Genomic DNA, 26,802 nt, shown 5'->3' with positions numbered 1-26,802 from the left:
CATAAATGAAAAAAAATCTAGTGCTGCACGCTGTTGGCAAATCTTATAACTTTTTAACTTTTTAATGTTTTTGTATATCATAGAACCAATTTTTTTAGTTGAAACAGCTGACTAAATTCTTTAATTCCCTTTAAACATGAATACTCATAAGGTTAACATGGGGAACTACAGAGCCACTGGGGCGGAGCCCGAAAGGATTTTTGAGATAAGAATGTGCCAATGGCAATATGTTAATCGGGAATGTGAGCTATCATCATGCCAAATTTCAGCCCAATCCGTCCAGTGGTGTATGCGTGATTGAACTTCAAACACACAAACTTTCACATTTATAATATTAGTAAGATAAGTAAACTGTTGTAGTTTGCTTGTTTATGATCATATTTTGATCAAATTTGGAAAATGCATTCATTTCATACTAAGCTATTAACATTTTACAAAAAAACCCCTTTCTACCCTCCCTGTTGCAGCAAACCTAAGTACTCGTTAAACTAATGTTATTTAAATAGGGAATAAATGTCATATTTTTAAGGAGGCATTTTAGTGTAAATCCAATCAGGCAAATGGAAATTCGCTTAGTCTGCAGGTTTGCTGCGGCGGGGGTATTGTTAGGTTGGTTTAGAACAGTTTCATTTCAATATTTTTTTTAATTATTGTTTGTTTATTCTGAACAATATTTATTTATCGTAGTTGTCAGCTGATATGTTTCAATTTGTTAATATCGATATATCGAGAAAAAAATCATCGATAATAATGAATGTCCTCTTTAACAGGAAAGTACCCTAACATCTTTGACTCTTCTGTATCCAATAGTCAATGCTAATAGTCAATGCCAACATTAAATTGAATAATATAAAAAGCTGCTTGGTTCTAAATACATACATACATATTTGTAATGTAAATGTGAATTTTAATACTGAACATAAACTGTATATAACTGCGACTAATATTGTTAAGTTCAATTTATTATTCTGAAAGTTCTGAAATTATAATGATATATTATATTCATAGACGTCAAACTGTTTACTCCATGAATGAAAGAGCTTGGAGTAAAAGTCGTTCTCTCTGTCTTAAGTAGACAACAAAATTGTTGGTCGCAAAACGTAAACAAATAAAAAGAAAAAGAAGGTAGCTTCTAATGTTATTCTTATGGGACAAATTAAAAAATTTATTTTTAGGGTTTTATAATTTTACTACTGAGCGGAATCGTCTAGAATTTTAATAGTGTCTATACACTGGTGTCATAATTATTTGTGCAAAATTTGAATGCTGTAAGTGCAACGGTTCTTGAGTTTTTAGGTGCGAACACAGGCACACACACCCACAAGCGGACAACTAATCTCTGACTCCGCTATACACGATACATAGATTCGTTCACTCATCTATTAGCTGTTATCAATGTTATCACAATTGCAAAAAACATAATAATGCTGCACCCTTTTGGTAAACCTTATAACTTTTTAATGCTATTTAGCACGTTCGCTACTGCAATAGTACGAAATTTTTCATTCACATGGACCAGCGATGCACATATGCGACGGCTGGTTTCTACCCATAGACTGCCGTCGCATATTTATGTCGGGGTTCTAATGTTATTGAAATGCTTATATCTTTGTAACGGTCTATTTGAAGGCACTGAATTCCCTGCAGTGGTCTACAGAGATGTCTGACACACAACTGCGTTGCTTGGTCTGTGGATATGATGATTGGTTACGTCATAATGATAGTTGAAAAAACTGGTATTTACTTTTCTGCATCACTGTATCTATGTGTGCTTCCTTATCCTATGTAGCTTTTATATTTGTTCAGTTATAAGCTGTTCTTGAATAATCTGTTTTGTTTACTTACTTTCACCTCAAAACACAAAAAAATGAACTGTCGCATATATGCGACGTTTGGTCTATTTCAAGAAAACTATGATAATTTTCACTATTGTCTTCGCTGTAGACCGGGTGTCACAAATATGCGACATTACAAAAGGTTATAAGAAATACAAGCGAACAAGAATGAATTATTTACAAACACGATTGTAGCGTATTACAATGTAAATGATCACTGTTTTACAGGTTTTCGCCCGTGGTCTGTGTGTACTGTTAACCAAGTGACAGCCGGTCTATGCGTAAGATTCAAATGTATACTTCGGTCTGTGGCAATGACCGCGGCGTCGCATCAGTAGCGAACGTGTTAGTATCATAGAAGCAACTTGTTTGGTCGAATCAGCTGACTTAATTATTTAAATTAACTTTTACCTTGATTACCTTAATTTTCCCTTTAACTTTTATTTTTAACTAGCTGGCCCGACAGACGTCGTCCTGTCCTAATGTGGTTTTATGTCAAATGCTCGTTCATTTTCAAGGTGAGCTCGTTTGCATCGCTCAATCACGTCCTGGTTCAAGTTCGTTTGCCACGCTCACCTTTAGGTTGGAGCTTGTTCGCTGCGCTTACTCGTCTCTGGTTTCGGAGTCCATAACGTTCAAATATATACAAACTTCCTCTTTTTTAAATATAGATTAACTTTTTTTATTATTTTCATTTAATTTAATTATTTTAAATGTGAATGCCAATTAGGTTAACATGGGAGACTCCAGAGCCACTGGGGCGGAGCCTGAAAGGAATTTTGAGATAGCAATATGCCTATATGTTAAACGGGAATGTGAGCTATCATCACCCCAAATTTCAGCTCAACCCGACCAGTATTTTTCATGTTACTTGTCACAAACATCCATATATACATCCAATCTTTCTCATTTATAATATTAGTTGGATTATAGTATGATTAGCACAGATGGGTCAGTTGTTAATGCCGGTTGTTTGTTTTACAGTTAGCAAAAAAACCTAAGCATTATGATAGTGACTTTGCTACTTTTTATAACTCAAGCAATTTATATGAGAATTTATAACGGATATACAACTAATTTCCCCCCAAAAACGATTACCAGGCTAATGGCAGCACAAAAAATTTCACTACACAATTAATAATTTGTTATTCTTTCCTCACAAAAAATGTGTTGTGAACCCTTTGTGCTTGTTTTACTGCTAACTTTTGGAAACATTTTCTTAGGTGGGTTTGTTGTGTATCCATGGACACTGTATATGTTTGTGTACGTATGTGTGTGTATTGATATTGAGCTGATGATTCATGGTTATCACTTACAGACTGTGGGGCTGCAGGCAATGTCAACAAGGCCCAAGAGCCTCTAGTCAGCAACGACTCACTCAGAGAGACACTGTGGTCGGAGGTTTCTGAGCAGCTCTTTGTAGCAGCAGGGGTCACTGCCAAGGACAAGCGGATTAAAGATGCAAAAAATGTCATTGCCACCATTTTCAAGGACAAAGTATCTTCACAGTCCAACAAGAAGGGTCAGAGCTCTTGTGCTACATTGACAGGTAACATCCAAGTGTTCACTTTAGGGATCTGCAGTACAGAAAATTGGGCCGTCGGCACAGTTCTGTGTGGTAAATTATTTTTTACCTTAGTTCTCGGCACGATACCGGGCTAAAAGTATTTTTGCTAGTTTCTTCTCAGGATTGTATTTAAACAATAATTTTTTAATTTTAGTTTAACCCTAGCAGTGGCCACTCGTCGTCTGGAGACGATATGACGTTGATGCTTTGAATGGCCAAGTCGTCTGGTGACGATATGGGCCGAAATTTTTTTAACGGTAAAAAAAACACTTATAATCAACTCAGATGAGAATAATATATATACCATTCGAAAGATCACATTCTGAACTTTCATTTTATTACATAAACAAACCCTGTAGCAGGTATATAACAATGTCACGACGATTAGAAATCAAATGAATTTTTGGCGCGGCACGACTTTTGCAGCCGACACTTGGGAAGTGGCAAAACACGTCTTGTTTGGCATTACCCTCCTCGGGTAATTTTCGTCTTGGGATGTTGCGGGTGGTACCACTGGATAGCCATTGATTTTATCTTCATTGTGGTAGTGATATTTAGAATGAAATATTGATTGCACAACCGGTACGATTTTATGAAAACAGCTGTTTTCGAAATTGTAACAAATGGCCAATGGTCGTCAGGTGACGATATGGAAAATATGAATTATATACAGTGTAATTTATTATTACTAGTCATATAGTATGTCATTTTGAAGAGGAAGAAATATAGATTCAGAGAGTGGCAGCCCTGCACTCAGGGTTATTTCTGTCTGCTGGCATGAAGACGACGGAAGTGAGTCATTACTGCTACAGTCTGTCAGCTGTATTCGCCATTGTTTGTTTGTGTTGTTGCCGGTGAGTGTTCGTTCTCGTGTTATCCGCGATTTATTACTAAATACGTTATTAGTTTGTAGTGTTAGTGTTAGTGAAGTTTGTGTGTGTGTATAACAGTAATCTAATCTTCATGCATTTTATTATGCATAAATATTACTGAATTGTGTAAAATAGTGTTCATAAAAGGTTGTATTTTGTTAGCATCATGTCCAAAATTGACAGTTCTGACATTCAGAGATTGTTGTAGGCCTATGAGACGGACCTTAGTTCGCCGTGCTATATATGCTATATAATGATATACCCAAGGTGTTATACATTTTTATAAAGGTAAATGAATACACTACAACATGTTTATATTGGTTTGGGGGTAAAAAATTTGGTAAAAAAGTTATATACTAAATACTGTACACTCCATTTTCTCAAAATGCGCAAAAAGTTCAAAACATTCTCAAATTGACACATAATCATAGGTGAAAATAACTTTTTACCATTATACTTATGACTTTTTTGGATTCCTTACTTCATTAGCCTAAGAAATGTGTACATATCTTTATTAGTTTATACATATATTACATAATGTTTCACAACACAAACAAACACTGTATAGTTTACACTGTTTTGTGGATTTGCGGTTATTGTAGCCTGTTATTATGTCCCTGTTACGTAAAAAAAAAAAATATTTCCAACATGTTATACATATTTATGTAGGTAATTGAATACACTACAAGATTATTATGTTGGTTTGAAGTAACAAAATTTGCTACAAAAGTTGTATACCAAATACTGTGAATTTTTTTCTCACGACATCGCTAAAATATAAAAACATTATTTTATATACATATGTTTATAGGTAAAAAATTATTTTTACCATAAACTTTATGACTTTTTTTGATTCCTTACTTCATTAGCTTTACAAACATGTATATATCATTATTAGTATACACGTATATTATATAACTTTTTACAACATAAACTAACACTATACGGTTTTCAATTTTTTCGGTTCTCCGTTTGTCATTCATTATATTTTGCCCCAAAAACTTATAAAAAAAAAATATTTTCCTAAATGTTATATATTTCTATGTAGGGAATTAGATTTTCTACAAAATGTATATAATGAATTTCCCATAAAAAATCCACAGGGGAAAAAATACCAAGGCCGCTTTTGAAATTTTACAAAAAAAATCAATTTTTTTTATTTTTTTCACTTTACCGATAAAATACACAGTCTACATCATTATGATATTACTATTTCTAGATTCTCCTGTTCTTTCCGGACAAAATGAATATGAGGTTGGCTAGGTTTACTTGTACGGTTGAATTTTTACGAATTTTCAAAAAAAGGTCTGCAAATCGCCAAAATGGGTTGGCCATTCCCCACTTCTAACATTGGCCACTGCTAGGGTTAATACAATGAAGATGGATATTATCTTACATTCATGGTTTTCTAACAACAATTGCAGCACCACACATTATTTAAACCTTTTATTCTTAACAAGAATTTTTTAAGAAAGAAACACAGTTAAGCTAAAGGCCTTATAGTCTAGCAGCTGGCTATACTTTAGTCTGCATAACATTTTAGTTTAATGTCTAGAAAATTAAAACAACCTGGGTGTTTACTTCCTACCCCCCACATTTTCCGGTTATGTCGTCATCAATATGGCGGCAAAGGATTTCTTTTAAAGTTATATTTATATTTAAAGTTATAGTTTAAAGTTATACAGAAGGTCCTCTAGATCCTCGTACAGGGTGTCCACATTCTGGAAAGTCATGGAAAAAAATTATGGTCATTGAAAGTCAGGGAAATAGGCAAGAAGTCATGGAAAGTCATGGAAATTTCCAATTATGGATGGATTTGAGGGGACCATTCAATGCTCTAGTCAGCCGTAACCCGGACTGTTGTAGCATTTTTTCAGGTTTTTTCACAAATGTTCGACAATTCAATTTATTACAGTTGTATTATTTTATTAGTTTTCGGTTTGTATTAGTTCATTGTTGTACCTATTGTACTCCATTGTTATCTGTTAATACATATTTCAGTATTTTCTGTGAAATAACTTGTCCAGGCAGTATTATTTGTGTGTGTATGTTATATTATAATTTGCATGTAAAGTTTGTGAGTCATGGAAATCAATGGTAAATGGTCATGGATAGTCATGGAAAGTCATGGAAATTAATGACAATTTTTTTGTGGACTCCCTGTCGTAGTTTCTTTGAAATTATAACTCGTTGAAATATGAGTAGTGGATCCACCACATGCACTACATTATTAATTTTGATAGTGCTGCTCATTGAGGCCAATGATAAGGCTTTTGTCTTTTCGAGCCTGATTCATCTCCCATGCAAATAAAACAGGATTTTAATTAAAACTGTTATTTCCTTTACCCTTTAGCTTAAAACGGTTAAGTCCTTCAAAAAATGCATACAGTCTTTTTTTGTAGGGAATTTTGTCAGCTTTAACTTTTGTATTTAACACTTTTCAATATGACTTACAGATTCCGATTTATAAGCGAAAACGTAAAAAAAGTCACATTCTGAGCCGTTCCATAAGTCAAGCTCGACCTCACCCATCAGGACTTTTTATTTTCTTCAATCTAATGAACAACGGCCACCTAACCGCCACCCCAGCTAGAGGCCTTATCTCTTCTGCCACATAGATGGGCTGTTAAGTGGTGATGTGCGCATGCTTACAAGCGGTTTTGCGATTTGCGTGCTTACGTGAGTGTGTGCACCATTTAAGTTTGTATTGCATATTAAATATATATTGACATTAATCAACTTTTGCTAAATATACCCTAAAAAAATGCCTCAGGGAAAAATGGAAGTTACTCGGGAAATATGCGGGAAATATGCAGGAATTCGGCCGAGCCCATTTGCTGGACACCCTTTCTTAGTGACAATCAAAATAAACTATAATGAATGAGCCATTGCCCGGTCCCTCGGTACTTCCAACCAACACAATAACTGGATGTTTAATTTAAACTTTTAAAACGTATCAATGTGTTCAGTACAGTAGACTCCCTCTTATCCGGACTCCTCGGGACCGAGGCCAGTCCGGACAACGAGTTTTCCGGTTAAACCAACGTCCCCAAAAACTTGATAAAACAGACTGTTTACTGTGATATTCGACTTAAATTTATGAGAGCATTGTATTTAGACACGTGATCACTGGTCTCAAATCTTTCCCACGAGAACAGGCGTTTCAGTACTGCCCACTTCCTGCTGATCTAGTCCGGTTAAACCAATGTGCTGATAAAAATTGTCCGGTTAAAGAGATGTAATTTCCGCCGAGTGTAGTCCGGTTAAACCAATGTCCGGTTAAAAGGTGTCCGGATGAGGGAGTCTACTGTACAAAGACAGTCGTAGTTGTTTGCTGTGCACATTCAACAGTTAGACAATGAAAGACTGGAGGTTATGGTATCTGGCTTGTATCATTAGTTTTACTCTTTCTCACTTGAGAAAAAAAACTTTTTGACTACCATAGTGGATTTAAAGTAATTAATTATTGTAGGCTGTAACGTACCAACCCCTAGTTTTCTCATGTACATGAACGTTGTGGAATGATTCTACAAGGTGTTGTGTTATGTTGCAGACTTGGCTTGTGGTGAGGGACTGCAGCACTCGGAGCTGTCCAATGTCATACTGCCTGGAGCTCTGACACTGTCTCAGCTGCTCACCGTACTGGACCAGAGAACAGTGTCTCTCAGCTCTCCTTGTATGGACCTCACACTAGTTCAACTCTCAACCAAAGGTAGGCCTACATATTATATTTTTTTTAAAATGTTTGTTATTTATTTATATATACAATACAAAGACAATGACAAAGTTCATTTTAACACTAAGCTACATAAGCTTTATAAAAAAGGCTTGACCGTAGCATTTCTTGACTTAACTTATTGATTTAACTAATTTGTCTATTTCATGCATCACATTTAGTCAGCCATATTATTTGTTTCCCCTTCCTAAACAGTAACAAAAGATATACTACAACTAACAAACATAAAAGGCCTAATGAACTTAATAATTAATATTTAACTTAATATTTAATTCTCATTTAAACATTTTAATTCCCCTGCAATAATATAAGAGTGTTTCTTTAAAAATAAATTATTATTCTTTTTTTGGCCCGACCCGGTCTCACAGGCCTTCTGCTAGCCCGACCCGACCGGAAAAATTCGGGGACCCGCAAACCCCTAATACATATCATATATATATATATATATATATATATACATTATCAGTGCAGTTTTAGATGTTGTAAACTCTGCCAAAGTTTTGTGTTCTACTATTGATATATTGGATTTACTGGTTATTCTTAAGGTATATGACAATTCTAGAAGAGTTAGTTGTGCAACCTCTAAGGCCCTGTACACATGAAGGCGGCAGCCGCCGCGGTGGCCGCAGCGGCGGCCGCCTAGGACCGTACACATGGCAGCGGCTGGAGCCGCGGTTACGCTGCGGTTGCGGTGTTAATTGACCGTCGCTTGACAGCCAGTACTGTATTTACCCAATTATTTATCTTTTAAACGCGTAACGCTTGACAATTCTTTTCAGCAAAAAACTCAACTAACTCTTGCTATGCAATCTTTTTTAGTTTATGTCCTAAACGTATCTTCTTTTTGTACTTCTATCAGTGTCAAAGTTTTCTGGTTCCACAGCAGCACGCATGGTCATTTAAACTTACACTACGAGCACTACATCAACTCCAGCCACAGCTACACACTTCACCAACACAGAGAGCGATGTCCACAGACAGGGCAAGCGCGCAGATGTCTGTGATCCTATAGTAGAAACTGCAGTCAACCGCGGCGGCTACTGCCCTCATGTGTACGCTCTCATGCCAACTCAAGTAACTCCAACCGCACGGCAGCCGCGGCGGTCGAAGGGAAATCTACGACCGCCGCGGTTAGTTGCGGTTGACTGGAAGTGGGCGGTTGCATGTGAACGGTCCCATTTGCTCCTTTGTACTTTCAACCGCCGCGGTTCCCGCAAAATAGCAACCGCGGCGGCTGCCGCCCTCATGTGTACAGGGCCTAAATAGTTGTTATTCGAGGTATTCACTGTTTTTTAGTTATAACACTTGTCTTACAGATATTGTTTTTGGATTATTATGTACAAGGATAGGGATCAGCTAGCTTGAGTCCATATTAGCTTTGGTAACATATACAAAACACATAAAACAAAACAGTAAAACTTAATATTTTATCTAGGGGTCTGTGGGTCCCCGAATTTTTCGGGTCGGGTTGGGCCAGCGGTTGGCATGAGAGACCGGGTCGGGCCAAAAAAACGAATAATAATTTATTTTTAAAGAAACACAAATATGTAATTATTATTACTAATTAATACTAAACTAATATATAATTAATAGGTATCTAATTCATTGTGGTATTTTTTTACTTGAGTTTATGGATGGTTTTTAATTCTTTTCATTTATTAGCAATTAAAATCAGTTGTTTTTAGATTTTAATCTCTTGCAGTAGGTCTATCTACACTATTGTATGACATGATATGCAATTTTTACAGTCCTTACTAATTATACAATAAACAATGTGTGTGTTAGTTACTGTTTTTGAGTTTTATAGTAAATCAGTTTACATAACATATTTTCTTCAACCAGTTCTCCACTTGTCATGTTGCTAAGCCTATTTGAGGCCCTATAAAAAATAATTCTTATTTAAAGCTGTAGGCCTACTAATGTCAATAATAGATAAATTATGTATTTTTAATGTTGTGTTGTAACTAATAATGCTATTGCAAGAGTGAGGTTTTCATACTAGGAGGATTAATGAATGATACATATTGCATGGTGGAAACATAGAATTTTTATTTTCTTCTTGCTTGCAGTCATGAAGCCATAAACAGGCCCTAAAATTGTGATTTGTTAATTGATTTGTTTATGATATTTTTATATTAAGTTTAATTCAAAATGTGTTGTAATTTAGCTATAAGTAGTTTTAACAGTTCTGAAAATGGGATAGAATGTCTATAAAAAAAAATGTATTTTCTTCTTTCTTGCAGTTGAGGCAGTTCCCAAGCTGTAAATAATATACGAAAATGAAATAATATACAATTTTTTTCATATTTTATAATCAAGTAATATTATAAACACAGATATAAGTTAAAACAAAAAAAATCCAGTAATTAATGAATTTTGGCCCGAAACCTGAGGGCCAAAATTATTGGACCGACCGACCGACCTGACCCGAACCAAAAAGTCTGACCTGCAGACCCCTAATTTTGTTCCTGTTTGGGACTTCACCATCTGAAGGGAGAAGAAAAAAGACTGATATCGTAATAAACAATATCTAAACGATAAATATATTGTTTTTGTTCCTTTTTCAATTTTGAAGTAGGAGGAGTAATCATTGTGTACAATTGACTGTATGATCGTAGAGGGGAGTGACATGGGAGAGCTGCTGTTGTCAACTGAGCCATTCCCCAGTGCACTTCAGGTGTTTACCCAGCAAGGAGGTCTAGCTCTGCTGGCTGAACATCTGCCCTTGGTGTATCCTGAGACTCTGATGTACTTCCGCACTGCCACAACCCACCAGCCCACTCACCAGCCTTCCCATCAGCCCACCACAGCGGATCAGATAGACGCTGACTGGGTTAAGGTGGAGGCCAGTGATGACATCTACGAGGTTAGACTGAATTAACCCTTTAAGTGCTTCGAGCAGGTGAAACAATTTTATCTGAGGTTTGCCAGGCCTTCATGTGGTGTTGCTTCTAGGAATGCCGGCCATTTTCCCACATAAATGCAGGTGTTTAGGAAAATCGTCATAAAATACTTATTTATTAACATTTTTGGCCTAAATTTGCTTTGTTTTGTATATTATTAGATCATGCATTTGTAAAATAGTAATTTTAGTTGGGGTTTCATTAGTTAAAATAAAATATTTTCATGGAAAAGACATAAATATGGTGCAGTTTATTCACGTTTTCAAAGTTTGAGTTAAAATAAAACAATTTAAAATTATTCATTGACATTCAATTTTACATTAGTTTTAAAGAGCATTAAAAACTAAAGAGAAATTATGTATATCAAATGTATTTATTGTATATGTCCAAAAAAATATGTTAAATTTATTTCAGAGGTCTCGAAAAATTTCGGTATCGAGAATGCAAATACCCATACCCTACTTATCTGCGAATATCGTACGATCTAAAAATTCACGCTTTTGCCACAATCGCGGATGGCGACGATAATGTTTCTGTAACTGTGGGAGTCAATGATGATGTCCAAACAACTGCAGGAGAAGATTTTGCTTCGATTATGGAAGATGATGATGATAATACAGGGTGTCTACCTATCATGAATGTCACCATGAAAAAGTATGTCGGATGTCCCGGAAAAGTCACCGATTTTAGTAATGTGTCACCGATGTCCCCTATTGTCACGGAATTTGCTTAACATGTTACCTAAATTATCGTAGACCTACAGATTTTCATAAATTTTTGGGACAAACCAAAATCATAAGACGAAACTTGTCATGTATCAATAATTTACTATCACATCGAACAGTTTATCTAGTCTAGATCTAGACTAGAGAAAGCTTTCCAAATAAAGGATCGCTTTGCGAACTGGGAAGTTAATACAGTAAGCAAGTCAGTTCAGTACTGTAGCTAGTCAGGCAACCGGCCAGTCTACGTTCAGTCTCAGTGTTGTAATATCTGCCCGCTGCCGCCATTTTGCTGTCAAGTGCGGGGTGCTGCTATTTCGTTCGTGCTGCCATTGGAGTTTTTATCCCCTAAACAGGACTTTTTAGACCATGTGCGGGATTAAAACAGGATGCGGGATAAGACGAGATCGGCTCTTACGATTAGTTTCTTTTTATACAGCTTTCCATATAAAAACTAACACCAATTACTTAAAATATTCTACCATAGCATTGTTGAAAACTTTTAGTAGATATTTAGATGACATGTTACAAATTACTGATCAGTATTCACCCTGATCAGAATGTAAAAAAAGTCATGCGGGATTAAACGGGATTTTTAATTACAATAAAGCGGGATAGATGGGGATTTTCTCGACCCTGTAAGTGGAAATTTTGTTTCAAAGTGACTATTCACACGTCAAAATGACGTCACAACACTCACAACCCGTTCCCGTTGCAGTTCCAGTTCCAGTATTACAAAATAATGCAAAGGGAACAGTTAATTCAGAAATCAGAAACGTTTTATTGTCCTTCAACATTTACAACAAATGCAATAGACAAAATTTAAGAAAATTCAGCAATTACATAAACAGCCTATTATTAGGCAAAACAAAACAAGTCTAAAAACAAGTCAAAATAGGCTATACTTATACATATGCTTAGGCTACAAATAAAAAGAAGAATGTGGAAATGTGAGGACATTAAAAGTTAACTTCGTCAACCTTAAAATATTCTTCTATGTCATAAAAAGGATTTAAAAGTAAAACAGATTACTCTGGACAATCTTGCACGAACCAAATCTATCTGAGGAGACCAGCTTAAACAATTATCAATGTTTATTCCTAGAACTGTAATTACATTTTCATTGTTTACATTCTGTGACTCTACTGGAATGTTTTTAAGACTACACAATATATTTTGAGTTTTATTCTTATTAAGACAAAGGCTATTAGCATTAAACCACATATAAGCTGAATCAGTGTTGTGAGCTCAGTTACTGACATGAGATCATAGAAGTTGGAATGAACACTCAAAAAATTGGTGTCGTCCGCAAACATGATGGTGGATCTTTTAATATTGGCTGGTAGGTCATTGATAACTGTGATAAAAATAAGGGGGCCTATAATCGAACCTTGTGGCACACCTGAGCTAACTTTCAAGCAGCTTGACACCTTGACTTCTGCATCAACGAATTGAGTTCTCTCTCTCAAGTATGAATCAAAAAACTTAAGCTGTATACCTCAGATGCCATAGTACTCCAGCTTAGTGATGAGTATGTTGTGATCAATACAGTCAAATGCTTTACTCAGATCACAAGCTGTGATCCGAGCAAAGCTTGATTCCTCAAAAGCTCTCAAAATCTTAGAAACAAGGTGGTCAAATAGGACGATAATTTTTAACTAAAAGTTAAGATTGTGGTTAAGGCCTAGAAAAATGTATTCTCAGGGTTTTGTTCACTCTGTAAAAAGGAGATTTATGTGTCACACTCTCTCACAAATTAACTCGCAGAAATTTACTTAGTTCGATGTCACCGATTTTTAGGGATGGACGGGATTGAATTCTTGGTTCGGGACGGGATTTTTATTTCCTTCCCGATTTTTGGGACGGGACGGGACGGGATTTTTTTCTATGCATAAAAAGAAAGTCTTGAGTATTGTAGTTACCAAAAAAGACATACGAAATCAATTTTTACCGTTTGTGGCACTGATCTATAAAAACAAAAAAAAATGGATAACAATTTACAGGTACCTATAGAAACTTGTGACTCGCGGTCACGGTGCGATCGTCAAAATGACTGCGGTCACGGGGTGGTCGTCGGTATGACTCGCAGTCACGGCATGATCGTCGGTATGACTCACGGTCACGGCGCGATTGTCGGTAGGACTCGCGGTCACGGCATGATTGTCGGTATGACTCGCAATCACGGCACGATCGTCGGCATGACTCCGCGGTCACGGCGCGTTCGTCGGTAGGACTCCACGGTCACGTCGTAATCGTCGGTATGACTCGCCATCACGGCATGATCGTCGGTATGACTCCGCTGTCACGGCGCGATCGTCGGTAGGACTCCGCGGTCACGGCGCAATTGTCGGTATGACTCGCGGTCACGGTGCGATCGTCTGTCCATGAATTGCGGTCACAGCGTGATCGTCGTTATGACTCCGCGGTCACGGCGTGATTGTCGGCATGTCTCCGCGGTCACAGCGCTATCGTCGTTATGACTCGCGGTCACGGTGTGATCGTCGGTCCTATAATCGCGGTCACGGCGCAATCGTCGTTATGACTCCGCGGTCACGGCGTGATTGTCGGTATGACTCGTGGTCATGGAGCGATCGTCATAATGACTCCGTGGTCACGGCGCAATCGTCGAAATGACTTCGTCTTCTGCGTTCGCGGACCTATCGCTTGCAATAGCGGCGTCATGGGCACTCGCGAAGCGGCAAAATCGCCGACGATCGGACCAAATCCCGTCCCGAAAAATTCCCGAATAAAATGTAATCCCGTCCCGATAATCGGGAATATTTTGTTCCCAAAAAATTCCCGAAATTTCGGGAGCGGTCCATCCCTACCGATTTTTGTAGATATGGCCCCCAAATGTCCCCAAAATGTCACCGATTTTTAAAATAGCTTACTGGTAGACACCCTGTAATATCTTCAAAACCGCGGTAGGTATTTAGATTTTGCCTCTATGATGAATTTTCTTGTGACCGCAGTAGATCACAAGAAAATTCAATATGTCCTTTTTCAATATGTGCCACAATTGCTCTAGACAATGATTGTAACAAAACCACTCAAGATATTCAGCATTTTGCCATGATTTCGGGAGACAATGATAATGTCTATAAGGCTAATTATGCGAGTTGTGTACAGTACGTTACCCACGACTTTTTTTAATAACTAACCATCACTATTCATAATGTCTAATAGAGGTTATGTTTTCGTTTATAACCTCTTACTGCCACTGATTTTGATACAACAACTAATGAGTCCCAACCACTCACTGATGGCATAATAAATTAAATTGACCTCAACAGCTGATAAGTTGACGTCCGATCCGAAGTATTACAATTTACAATTTTACCTTTTTCCTCTCAATCCTCGAACCTCATTGGACTAAACTTGTTCTGTAAAGTAACAAAACAATGCTGTTAAGTAAGTAAACAACACTGTTAGGTGAATCTTTTTAATCCTAAGAACTAAATTGAAAAGACTAGTTTAAAAAACGGTCGTAGGTAAAATCAATCAGTAACCCCAACTACTTTCCAAATTTACCCGGGTGTTTTCCTTACCAGAGCTTAATAATTTATACCAATAATTTATAAATATTACTCTTAAGTTCTCCTTTTGCCCTCTGTTATAATAAGTTATAAACTAATAGGCATAAGTAAAAATACATTCGTTTACTTTGAAAAAACGTTGAAAAATGAAACAAATGAAAATGTTATTTGCCTATTAGTATTGTTTTATAGAATGCTTGCAAATAAAACAAACTTAAAAGGATAACACCAGCATTGGTAGAATGTCATATTAATTAGTATTTTAGAGTTAAATTGAATGTCACAAACATGTGGGAAAGACAATAGCTACGATTTGTTGAAGGATGTGGAGGAGAGTATGGTAGCTCCCTACATGAGTAGCCAGGGAGGTAAGCACAATGAGGCCAGTATTCCTACAGTACCACTGCACTCTCTAGCAGCCTTTGGTCTGTTCCTGCGACTACCAGGATATGCTGAGGTGCTGCTGCGAGACAAGCGCAAAGCTCAGTGTCTGCTGCGATTGGTGCTGGGAGTGTCCGATGATGGAGAGGGTGGTAAGATCAACACTCGTATCTCTTAGCATTATTTAGTATATTTTATACTAATATTCTTGTTAGTAATTGATTATTTATAATTTCCAGTTAGTGGGTATTTTATTCTACATGGTGTGTGAATTTTAAAATCTATTTAATTTTCCTATCTTCCAAAATAAGTTAAGATGGTGTGTGAATTTTAAAAAGGCGCTTTAGTTTTTTTATCTTCCAAAACATTATTTCATTTAAAATATAGTAGCCATAACAAATTATATAGAGAAAAATATTTTGGAAGATAGGAAAATTAAATAGATTTTAAAATTCACACACCATGTTGAATGTATATGTATACTTTGTTATTACTATTAAAGATGGTAAATGTCTGTAATGATTTCTTGAATAACAGACATTTTATGCTTTAATACTTGTAGCCTATGTCTTTTCAGTTTGTATAACAACTTAATGTTCTACCTTTCTGTGCAGGAGATATAATGAGCAACCCAGTGTCCAGCTCACTGCCCACGCTGCCATTTGAAGTGCTACGTCAATTGCTAGAGTCAACTCCCCTTAGCACAGACGACGGTGTTCTGCTGAGGAGGACAGCCCTGGACCAAGGAGCTCTTCACTTGCTGTTGTCTTGTCTGGCTGTCTTTACTCACCAGCCCCACGAGTCCGTCCTGCCGGGGCTCACCAGCTTAGTAAGTGATTCAACACTCACATCATATAGTTTGCTACCTCTAGGAGTATTTGAATATAGATTTTTCTGACCTCGTATACTAATCCTATAGCAAGAGTTTAGTGAGATTATTGTGTGCAGTTTCAAAAAAACACTTGTCAAAGCAAGGTGTTTTTATTCCTCAATTTTTGTTTTATATATATATATATATAAATTTATATTTATTATTTACTTGTACACTCTAAAGCAGTCATCACAGTAAATTTGTACAGCTATCTAGGTGGTTTATTGAACTCCTACCTATATGTGAATGCAATATAAGGCCCTCTGTTTCGAGTAATGTCAATTCTGTTTGAATCACTGTTTCCAAATAAAATATTTAACATTTTTACTGTGACATTTAAGGTTAACCCTTTTCTGGGATATTTTATGTTTTGCCATCCAGGAACTTTATTACTTTCATTACTACTTCAACTAAGTTTACTAATTTGTGTGAATTTGTTTGACTTGCAGTTGAAGACTTTACCGCAGACACGCAACAAGTCGGATGACAAGTCACATCTATACTGGGCCAAGGGGACAGGATTTGGCACTGGCAGCACCACACAGAGCTGGAATGTAGAGCAGGCTCTCAGTAGACAGCGCAGTGAGGAGCAGCATGTCACTGTCCTGCTACAGGTAAACTAGGTCTGCTTACAATATTGAGCGGAGCCACAAATTGATGGTTTTCATAATCTCTATCACTTCAGGCCCTAGTGATAAAAGAGTACTAATATATATATTAAGTCTTTAAGAGTTTAAAAAGGGAGTTTTGCTGAAAGTCAAATGTGCATTAGGTCAAATAATTTATACTTTTACCATTAGGTCAAAAATTACAATGTTTGCAGTCTCCCCTAAGTAGGTATAAATATCATTAAGTCAAATATTAAAGTCAATGCTGAAAGCGTAGTCTCTTTTAAAGCGATTGACGCATCGGGATTTTGACCTGTTGCAACAGCAGTTTTAATATGACAAAATACGATAAATTACAAGTTCTGTTTCACTGAGTCAACAATACCATTAGGTCAAAAAAGTAGAGTCGGTTCAGTGGAAAGTAGACCTCCTGCTACGCCCGCTACCAACAAAACACGCTTCTTATTACTTTGTGTTTTGTCATAATTAGAATAGAGCTAAAACTATAATATTTGGTACCTAGCTTATGTATTAATGCTTCTTATCGACTGTTTGATTAAAACTGTAAATAGGTTGTTTATTTTTTTAATATAAATTAATATCATCTGCTAAAAAACTTTTAGTCTAAATTGGTAAGATGAAAAAGTTAGTAAGCGAGAATTTTTTTATGTTTTGGTCAGAGATGTTTTGTCAGTGACAAAATTGTTGTTGATAAGAATGTGACTTTACTTTTTGACCGAATGGGACTGTTGATGTAATGCTACAGCAAATATATAGTTTTTTTGTTTTTTTTTATCTAATGGTGCAAGCATAAATTATTTGACATGCACATTTGACTTCCAGCAACACATCCTTAAAACATGTGTTGCAGACTTCAGTGTAAACGCAGCTAAACAGGAGACTGAAAGGGTTAAGGCATAATTTGGAAGCACTCAATAGGCTGACACTTGACCATGTACCTCAATGTGTAAAAAAAAAACAGTATTATAGACTATAGAGCTTGAGAGCTTCACTCGTTTTACTCAATTAATCTAGTGCGGATTCCGGCTGAGGGTATGACGTCATATCTTGTAGTGTCGGCTGTCACCGTTAGAAGCACTAAGTTGGGAGGCTGTATGATAATTAAATGATAACTTACGTTCAATTTTAATTTTTTTTTTTTTTAGTTTTTTTTTATCTATGAACAATTTGGAAGAGTGTAACACTATATATGTAAGTTAAAACACTCATTGAAATCTGCCAGGTTAAACCCGACTGTTAAAACATTGTAAACAGTGACTGCGGAAGACATTCGATTCATAATTTCACCGTGACCGCTGAAATTATGACAAAAAAATAATTTTTTTTTCATCATTTTCAGCAGTCACAGTGAAGTTATGAATCGAATGTCCTCTGCAGTCACTGTTAAATCTTAACATCTCCACGGACACTGCTGAATTGAGAACATCTTTTGGGGTCATGGCAAAACCTTGTGTGCTATGCTGGACTTGACCCGATAATCATTTCCACCTTGAACTGATCCCTTGAGATAACTATTGCTCCGACCCAACCCGAAAATATTGGGGACCTGTAGACCCCTAGTAATAATGTATCACAAATAATTCGGGAAAACAGGTTAATTTTTCCCAGGAGGTCTGTGACCACCCTTGACGGTGTACACTCCACTAAATGTTACTTAACTTCTGGCAAACAGTAGTACTGCTGTTCAACTAGGAACTTACCTGATAAAAAAACAGAAACTATGTTACATGATGACTACAATGATAACTACATGATAACTAAAATACACGATATGTTAATTAAATTATGATCAATATAGTTAGCACTAACCCCCTGTCATGATGGGATTTGTTAGGTTCTGTCTACGTACATCAACCCAGGAGGAGTGGTGAATGCAGACAGAGACAGTTCAGATGATGACAGTGATACACCTACCAAGCCTGTGCCTCAGCCATTGCCTCCTTGTATACATGACCTGCTACAACAGTCCTGTCTGCTGCCTGCTCTTTCCTCCTACTTGCGCAACGACTCTGGTAAACTTCATTCTTCAAATAATTCAAAGAAAAATTTGTGTTATTTAGAAAAGGATCATACAAGACTATAGAGACATATATCTCTCTAATTAAGTATCAAATCAGGATCTTTTTTGTGAGAATAGCAGGTTTGTCGGAATTGGAAAGAGCCCAATCTGACACAATAAACATACAACTTTACACTACAGACAAATCATTAGAATATTTCAATGTCACTGTCAGAATTTTCAACTATGGAGGCAGGAGTTGAAGAGAGAGTGGTATTCAGGCCTAATGGTAGCTTGGAAGTTCATTGTGACAGTGAAACGTTCTAAGACGTTGTGTATACAGTTGTGCGTTTCTTGTGCCAGATTGGACTCCTTCCCATTTAGGTAAGCCTGCTTTACTCACAAAAAAAATACTATAAGCCTAGACTCTTGCTATCAATTTTAAATTGTTATGTTTCAAATCAGCTTTCCATCCATGATGTGTTACTTTGTTCTGTCATAAATCTAAGATAGACATTCATGGACCTGTTTCTTTTGACAGTGCTGGACATGGCCAGACACATTCCCCTGTACCGCAGTGTTCTACAACTGCTACGGGCTATTGCTCAGAATGCTCAATTGGTACCGCTGTTGCTACCGAGGCCAAAGCAAAACTCCCTGCAGTTATCCACTGTGTGTCTACTTCAGAAGATGAAGATTGTTGTTGACACATATGCCTCAAGATTAAAGTAAGTAGTGATGTGTCAAAGTTGAATCACATATTTCAAATTTATTTAATTTTCAGAGTAAATACTTTTGACCAACTTATTCATTAGAATCGGTGATCAGATACGTGTAGTAAGAATCCTATGCAAGTTGTCTTGATTCTTCAGGTTCCGAGTTTTTGTAATTTCTGTCTTCTCTGTATGAGTTAGCTTGTGATTATTAAATTATTATTTCAGAAGTACAGATTGATTACAGGTGTGGTGCGGATATCTGGAAATTTGGGTCGGATTTGGTTCAATTTGGATATGCGTATCCAAACCGAGCCCAATTTTTATATTCGACACTATCCGTTAAGTATCCGACTTTTTGGATGGACTGCAATGACATTTTAGGCTGAAAACATGATCTTTATAAGTTAATAATCATCATTAGTTTCCACTTTCCAAGTACGTTATTTAAACATTACGTTCCCATTGACGTTACAGCAATCGACTACTCATGTGAAAAATATCAAAACATTCATATGAGCGTCGTCGCCATGAAAAATAATGAGTCAACAAACATAACAATCAATATACTACGCAACATGCGGTACTGCAATCATATGAATCAGAAATCAGAAACAAGCTTGTTATTTTAATGACACTATCAACACATCAGACATGCGAAAAGAGTACAGTTGAGGTAATTATTAACAACCAAAGTAATACCAAACATTTAATTTTGTATTAATTGTTTTCTTTCTCGGGTTTTACTTTTGTTTAACATAATATATTTGTGAGCTCCAAGACAAAACTGTGCAATACCGAAATGTTGTTTGGTTGTTAATCAGCTGTTCACTTGCTTGATTTACAATTGGATTAATCTAGAACAAACAGATACAAAGGAGAAAAGAACTACCGAGGTCAAATCAATGTCAATTCGTGCTCTTTTCCTGTTTTGGAGCGCTGCGAGGCCAGTATAGTTTCGCTTATAGTACAATGACACACATAAATACAAAGATAAAGATGTACAGTTTAAAGATCTAAATAAAATATTTACAAGCCACAAGCTACTGTGAATAATTTTTTTGAAAATTATCTGTAATAGTTTTCAGTTTTTGAACAGAGAAATATCTCTTTGATTGATATTATAAGGCCTTACCTTAGCAATCCTGTTTAGGTGCAGCAATTGCTCCTGAAACAGGATTGCTAAGGTAAGGCCTTATAATATCAATTTATATATAAGCAATCCAGAGGCTAAAATGATTGATCTCTTATTGACTCTTCTTAAAGAGGGATTTGTTGGCAACTGCTGACTTTCCCGCTCGGTTCAAAACGTAGCCAGCAGTGATGACAAGTTCCGCCCAGATCATTGTAGGAAATGTTACATTTGGATTGGCGTACTTGAAGGTACGGGCCATTTCGACAATCGTTCTGTTCTCTCTCTCCACAGCACTATTTATACAGGTGTATCCGGTGCTCTCAGACGTTGGTTTACACCATATTCTCTGAGAATTTGACCAACTTCGGTGTTGTCAAATTCACCACCGTTGTCGCTAAGAAAATCTCTGACGTGATGACTAATTGTGCGTGCTTTAGCGAGCACTTCACACAAAGCTTCCTTGACAGCAGATTTTTCCCTTGTGACAAAACAGTAGCGGTATTTTGAAAAGTGGTCCTTTATGTTTATGACTATCAAGTATCAGCGACCTCCGAAGGATAGGTCAAACGGGCCGCAAACATCATTGGATAACAACTCACCTGGGACTGAGGGGCGTTCTTGTGTTACGAATGGTAGACAGTTTGCCTTTCGGAACTTGTACGGTTCACAGATCTCGTAGTTGGCTGCCACTTTGATACTCATTTCGGATTCAAGCTTTGATCGGACCTAGCGTTTATCCATGTGACCCCAGCGCTCATGATATAACTGCAGAATGCGATTGTCTTCTGCTGCATCAGCGCAAACCTCAGACGGTTGACTGTTAAGGAAAAATTAAATCGGTCTCGGGTCCAGGTCTTACCATGAGTACTACGGTAATAGCTTATTCCCTATAGGTGAAATTCGCTAAAAAAAAAAACATTGCCACAAACAAATTGAGAACCTCCTCCTTTTGTTGGAAGTGGGGTCGGTTAAAAATGCTGCGGTTAATCAAATAAGAATGGCTGACAGTCTTATCTTTCCATGCTGGTAGCTGAGTAATTTAAATAGTGACACAACAAATTATCGTCCTTGAAAATGGGCGTGTGTGTAGAGTTAAAGAAGATGTCATAATATGCAGAAGTTGCCGTTGTGATTTATAATACAAATCATGAAATGTTGGGATGAAATAAAGCAATACAATGCCATGAATTATTTGGTTGATGTTACAGATTATTTCTAGGTTTATATACTATTTAAATGTTTGAATATACTCATTAGGATCGAGCCAGGCTCAAAATACTAAAATATTCATTCAACTATTCGAACTTTTGAATATTCGCACACCGCTACAATATAGGATTGACGATTGTTGGTTCTAAAATTGAATAAATACGTCCTCATTAGTTAAATATTATGTTAAACATATCAAGAAAAAACATTTTGTTAGCATACAGTGTGATGTATGAATGACTAGTAAAGTGTTTAATCTTAAATTTTACAGAATAAACAAGCCCAAGAATCAGAAAAAACTGACGAGGGTCACTAATAGCCTAAAGTCCCAGCTGAACTCCACAGAGACAGCTGAGTCTGACGAAGGCTTAGCTTTGCTCATCCCAGACATTCAGGAAACTGCCAACCTAGTCCAGGTAATAGCTTTCACCAAAATATCTTTGAAGTAAACCGCTTATACTTTTTTGCTAATTTAATTTAAAGCAAACAGCAACAACCATATCAGTGCTTCTTCTCATGAAGAATTATCCAGCCTATCTAGGAGGACGTAAATCCAGGGCTTGGCATCATTGAATGATAACTATAAACTGTCAAAAGGCACGACACCTTAACAATCATTATGAAAAATGATAATGTAAGTAAGTTCTCTCTTTATCTTAATTGGTTTGAAAAATTAAAACTGCATTGGCATTCAAGATCTACTACAGCAAACTTTTGTTTCAGGGCACTGAGTCAAATGAGGCTATGAAATAAGCTAACAGTGGTATTTATTATATTTATGTATATTTTTAATCCTGATCTGATATAACAAGATTACTTTTATTGCAGGCTGCCACAGACAAGTTGATTTATGAATCTGAATCAGATTCAGAAAGTGGGTTGGGCCATGATCTTGAGTTGCCTGTGCAGAAAACGTTAGAACAAAGGTGAGTACAAGCAACATTCACTGTTTAGTTTATTTGAAATATCTATATGCGTAGTACTCAGCCAAACACTGATTTTCTTTAGTAAAAATAGCTCCTTCTAAAAATAGTGCAAATATATTTGAATTAATATATAGTTAATATATAGTAATTAATATATAGTACAGGTTGTCCCCAAACTCTCTACCGACCTTTTAAGGTATTATTCTAGGCCCAAAAACATAACCAATGTCCAAAACTCACCCCCATTCAGTTGTCATTTTGTTTGTTTACAAACTATCTTTTATTTCATAACGGCTTTTCTTATTGAATTGATATTTGGTACAGTAGACTCTCGCTCATCCAGATCGGCCTTTTCCGGACTCCCGCTAGTCCGGATCGGCAATCGTGATTGTTTTAGCGGCACAGTACAGTAAAAGTCTGATGATAAGAGCTAAACGGGACCGAGACTACCTCGGATAATCAAAAACTCGGATAACATGGCAGTAAAAATTTTTACCGGTGGAACTGCATTTGACCGGCTATCAATACTGTGGACCTGGAACAAAATTGAAAACACTTTTATATACAGTACTGTATTTGCTCGACTCTCGATAGTCCGGATTTAAAAAATCCGGACCGGACGTCCGCCACATTAGTTTGGATGAGCGAGAGTCTTCTGTATATAGATTATATACGCAAAGAACTACTTAAAAAAGAATATATAAACAAAAACATAATACACAATATACAGGGTGATTTGTACTCAGTGTGACAAAATTTTTTTGGTGTAAGTACAAAGTAAATGAAGTGTGATGATGCATATCAAATGTTCCAAGTCTCAAAATTAGCGTCCCAAAAAATTATTTTATGTTTTTCAAAAATAACCATGCTTTTAAACTTAATACAGCGATTTCTCAATTACCTGTATAGGGATTTGAGTAGATAATGTCATTTTCGTGTTCTACATTAAATTTTGAACAAGAATAATGGAAAATGACGGAGGATCAGTTGTAAAAACTCCATTGTAAATAGATTCAAAGATAAAAATTAATATATTTGATAAAAATTTTAAAAACAATGGTCTATTGCATTTTTCACACCCTGTATACAAGAAAGTGTCGGAATATGTTAAAAACAGCGCCATTTTATAAGCTTTCCAACCATATGCTACACTATTGAGGTTTAGATATTTTTTTGTTTGTTTTAGTGGTTTGAATACCAGAAAACAGGGAACTTTTTTACTGTTTTTACTGTTCAAGCTGAATCAAAAATACAACTTTTGCTTAATACATGCCGACTTTCTATGTTTTAAATGTTAAAGACACCATGCTTTGCAGTCTTCAAACCATTAAAGCGTACATAAGCAGACATAAACCTCAATAGTGTAGCATATCGTTGGAAAGCTTATAAAATGGCACAGTTTTTAACATATTCCGACACTTTCTTGTATACAGGGTGTGAAAAATGCAATAAACCATTGTTTTTAAAATTGTTATCAAATATCTTAATTTTTATCTTTGAATCTATTTACAATGGAGTTTTTACAACTGATCCTCCGTCATTTTCCATTATTATTGTTCAAAATTTAATGTAGAACACGAAAATGACATTATCTACTCAAATCCATACACAGGTAATTGAGAAATCGCTGTATTAAGTTTAAAAGCATGGTTATTTTTGAAAAACATAAAATAATTTTTTGGGACGCAAATTTTGAGACTTGGCACATTTTATATGCATCATCACACTTCATTTACTTTGTACTTACACCAAAAACATTTTGTCACACTGAGTACAAATCACCCTGTATACAACAATATACAATACAATAAACAATTTAACAATATAAACAATAATAAAGAATATATATTTTTATGTTTAGTTTCAAAATGACTGCCATAAAGTTCTTAAATAACACAAAAACTACATAGGCGAGCCAAAACTACAGCGTTAATGTTTTGTTTAGATAATTTTATGGCAATACTAATGATGCCTATTATAAGTAAGTTCAAATCAAATCAAAAATAATTTATTCCACAAAAAATATGTTACAAAAATTATAATATAGCCTACATACAAAGGATGGTCCCCACATAGGCAAAGCCTGTGCGTGGGGAACGAGTTGTATCAGTCCATTTACTACAGAATCTTAGATGTCCATTCAACTTATAATCTATTTACAATACATTGTACTACATACTAATACATAATTAAAAAGAAAAAACACTTTCACCAGGGAGCTACAGCAGATAACTTAACTTAAAACCTTATAATGAAAAATTAAAAGTTAAAGAGGATAAATAAGGTAAAAATAAAAATATATAAGAAAGGATTTAATAATACTATCAAAATACAAAAAAGTCACTGGGACTTGGAACCATTCATACTGTACAACTTCTACACACACGCACGCACACACAAAATACACGCACGCAACGACTCACTACAGGGCCTGTACAGGCGGCTGGTAGCCCCAAAGGGCCATCACTGCTCTGTCCCTGTGGGCCAGCGTCGAGCCGACTCTCTCTCTCTCGTTCTCCCCCACTGTTTCTCCCTCCCTCTCACCCTCCCCCTCTCTCTCTCACTCACTCTCCCCCTCACACACACAAACACATCATCGAGGACACACGCACACGCACCCTACGAATATAATGACACAAGATAATGATCAATCTGTCCACGGCCTGTTTCCACTACCCACTTATCTACTTGATTTTTAGGCCCCTATTAGCCGTGAGCAACATGTGGCGCAGCTAGTGGAGCCGCCGGTGTCGGACGTGTAGAGGGGCATGGAGTCAAATGGTGCCTATTAGCCGTAGAGAGACCGGTGGCGCCGCCAAGAAAGCTGCCCGAGGTGTTGCCAGGAGTGATTTTGCCCGGCAACATGTGTCGCGACCAACATGTGCCGCGACCGTTTTAGTGTCCAGGCAGTCGGGGGGCATTGCAGTATATGGAGCCTATTAGCCGTGGGCAACATGCGACGCCACTGACTGCGCTCCCATGCGTTATTAACGTGAAAACGAAGCCTGTCACACAGTCTACATCGTGGTTTGAGTCGATTGAGACGTGCCTCGCCATATTGCTGTTCTATTCATTATTGACTTCGGTTCACTTTGTTTACCAGTGACCTTTTTAACAGTGTATTCTTTCCTTTTTGTGTCATTAGTGTTTTTAGTTGTCTTTAGTTTAGATAAACAATGTCTAGTGCTAATAGTGACGTGCAAATTGTGGATGCAGTCACTCAACGTCATGTTTGACACTAGAGTGTTGTGGTGAATTCCGCTTTTTGAGCGAGCTACGAATGTGTCGCACGACTATTGTCCAGGTTCCAAACGCTGTGGGTCACTGGCGTCACCACCGGCGGCTCCACTTGCTGCGCCACATGTTGCTCACGGCTAATAGGGGCCTTAAATGTTTGCAAACTGCAAGGTTCGGGATACTTTAAACTATTAGGCAATTTGAGAACTTTATTTTTGCAATGTATTGGGGAGAAGTTTTATTGATTGATTTATTAACTTTTGGAAATTGTATACCAATATTAACTGAAAATCGATTTGGATAATTGTGAGTTGGTTGGCAAAAAATTTATTGTTTATTTTAAAAAATATATATTAGTAAGGATCTTGTATATAGCTGGGAAATATTAAATACTTTGAACTCGTCGAAAACTGTTTCAGAGGGATATCGAATAGGTTTGTGGAGTGCAATCTTGATTATTCTTTTTTGAATAATTTCTATTGGTGCAAGTATACTTTTGTATCCTCCACCTCAGGCCAGATTTCCATATTG

General features: G+C 36.6%; 1 protein-coding gene across 1 annotated transcript in view; it reads left to right on the top strand.

Moving 5' to 3' along the window:
- LOC129000182 (baculoviral IAP repeat-containing protein 6) overlaps positions 1 to 26,802 on the top strand; it is a 274,298-nt gene that overhangs the window by 226,810 nt on the left and 20,686 nt on the right. The window contains exons 52-61 of the mRNA XM_054427130.1: positions 3,154 to 3,384; positions 7,828 to 7,986; positions 10,629 to 10,876; positions 15,494 to 15,704; positions 16,167 to 16,381; positions 16,873 to 17,037; positions 18,887 to 19,064; positions 19,593 to 19,779; positions 22,380 to 22,524; positions 22,937 to 23,034. Coding sequence (XP_054283105.1) covers positions 3,154 to 3,384; positions 7,828 to 7,986; positions 10,629 to 10,876; positions 15,494 to 15,704; positions 16,167 to 16,381; positions 16,873 to 17,037; positions 18,887 to 19,064; positions 19,593 to 19,779; positions 22,380 to 22,524; positions 22,937 to 23,034 — 1,837 coding nt within the window. The remainder of the gene's footprint in view (positions 1 to 3,153; positions 3,385 to 7,827; positions 7,987 to 10,628; positions 10,877 to 15,493; positions 15,705 to 16,166; positions 16,382 to 16,872; positions 17,038 to 18,886; positions 19,065 to 19,592; positions 19,780 to 22,379; positions 22,525 to 22,936; positions 23,035 to 26,802) is intronic.

The sequence above is a fragment of the Macrosteles quadrilineatus genome, unplaced genomic scaffold, assembly GCF_028750875.1.
Source record: "Macrosteles quadrilineatus isolate MER2022 unplaced genomic scaffold, UCM_ALF_1.0 Scaffold_1__1_contigs__length_201487025, whole genome shotgun sequence".
Taxonomy (NCBI): Eukaryota; Metazoa; Arthropoda; class Insecta; order Hemiptera; family Cicadellidae; genus Macrosteles; species Macrosteles quadrilineatus.
The sequence above is the reverse complement of the archived record's forward strand: the minus strand, read 5'-3'. Positions and strand labels throughout refer to the sequence as shown.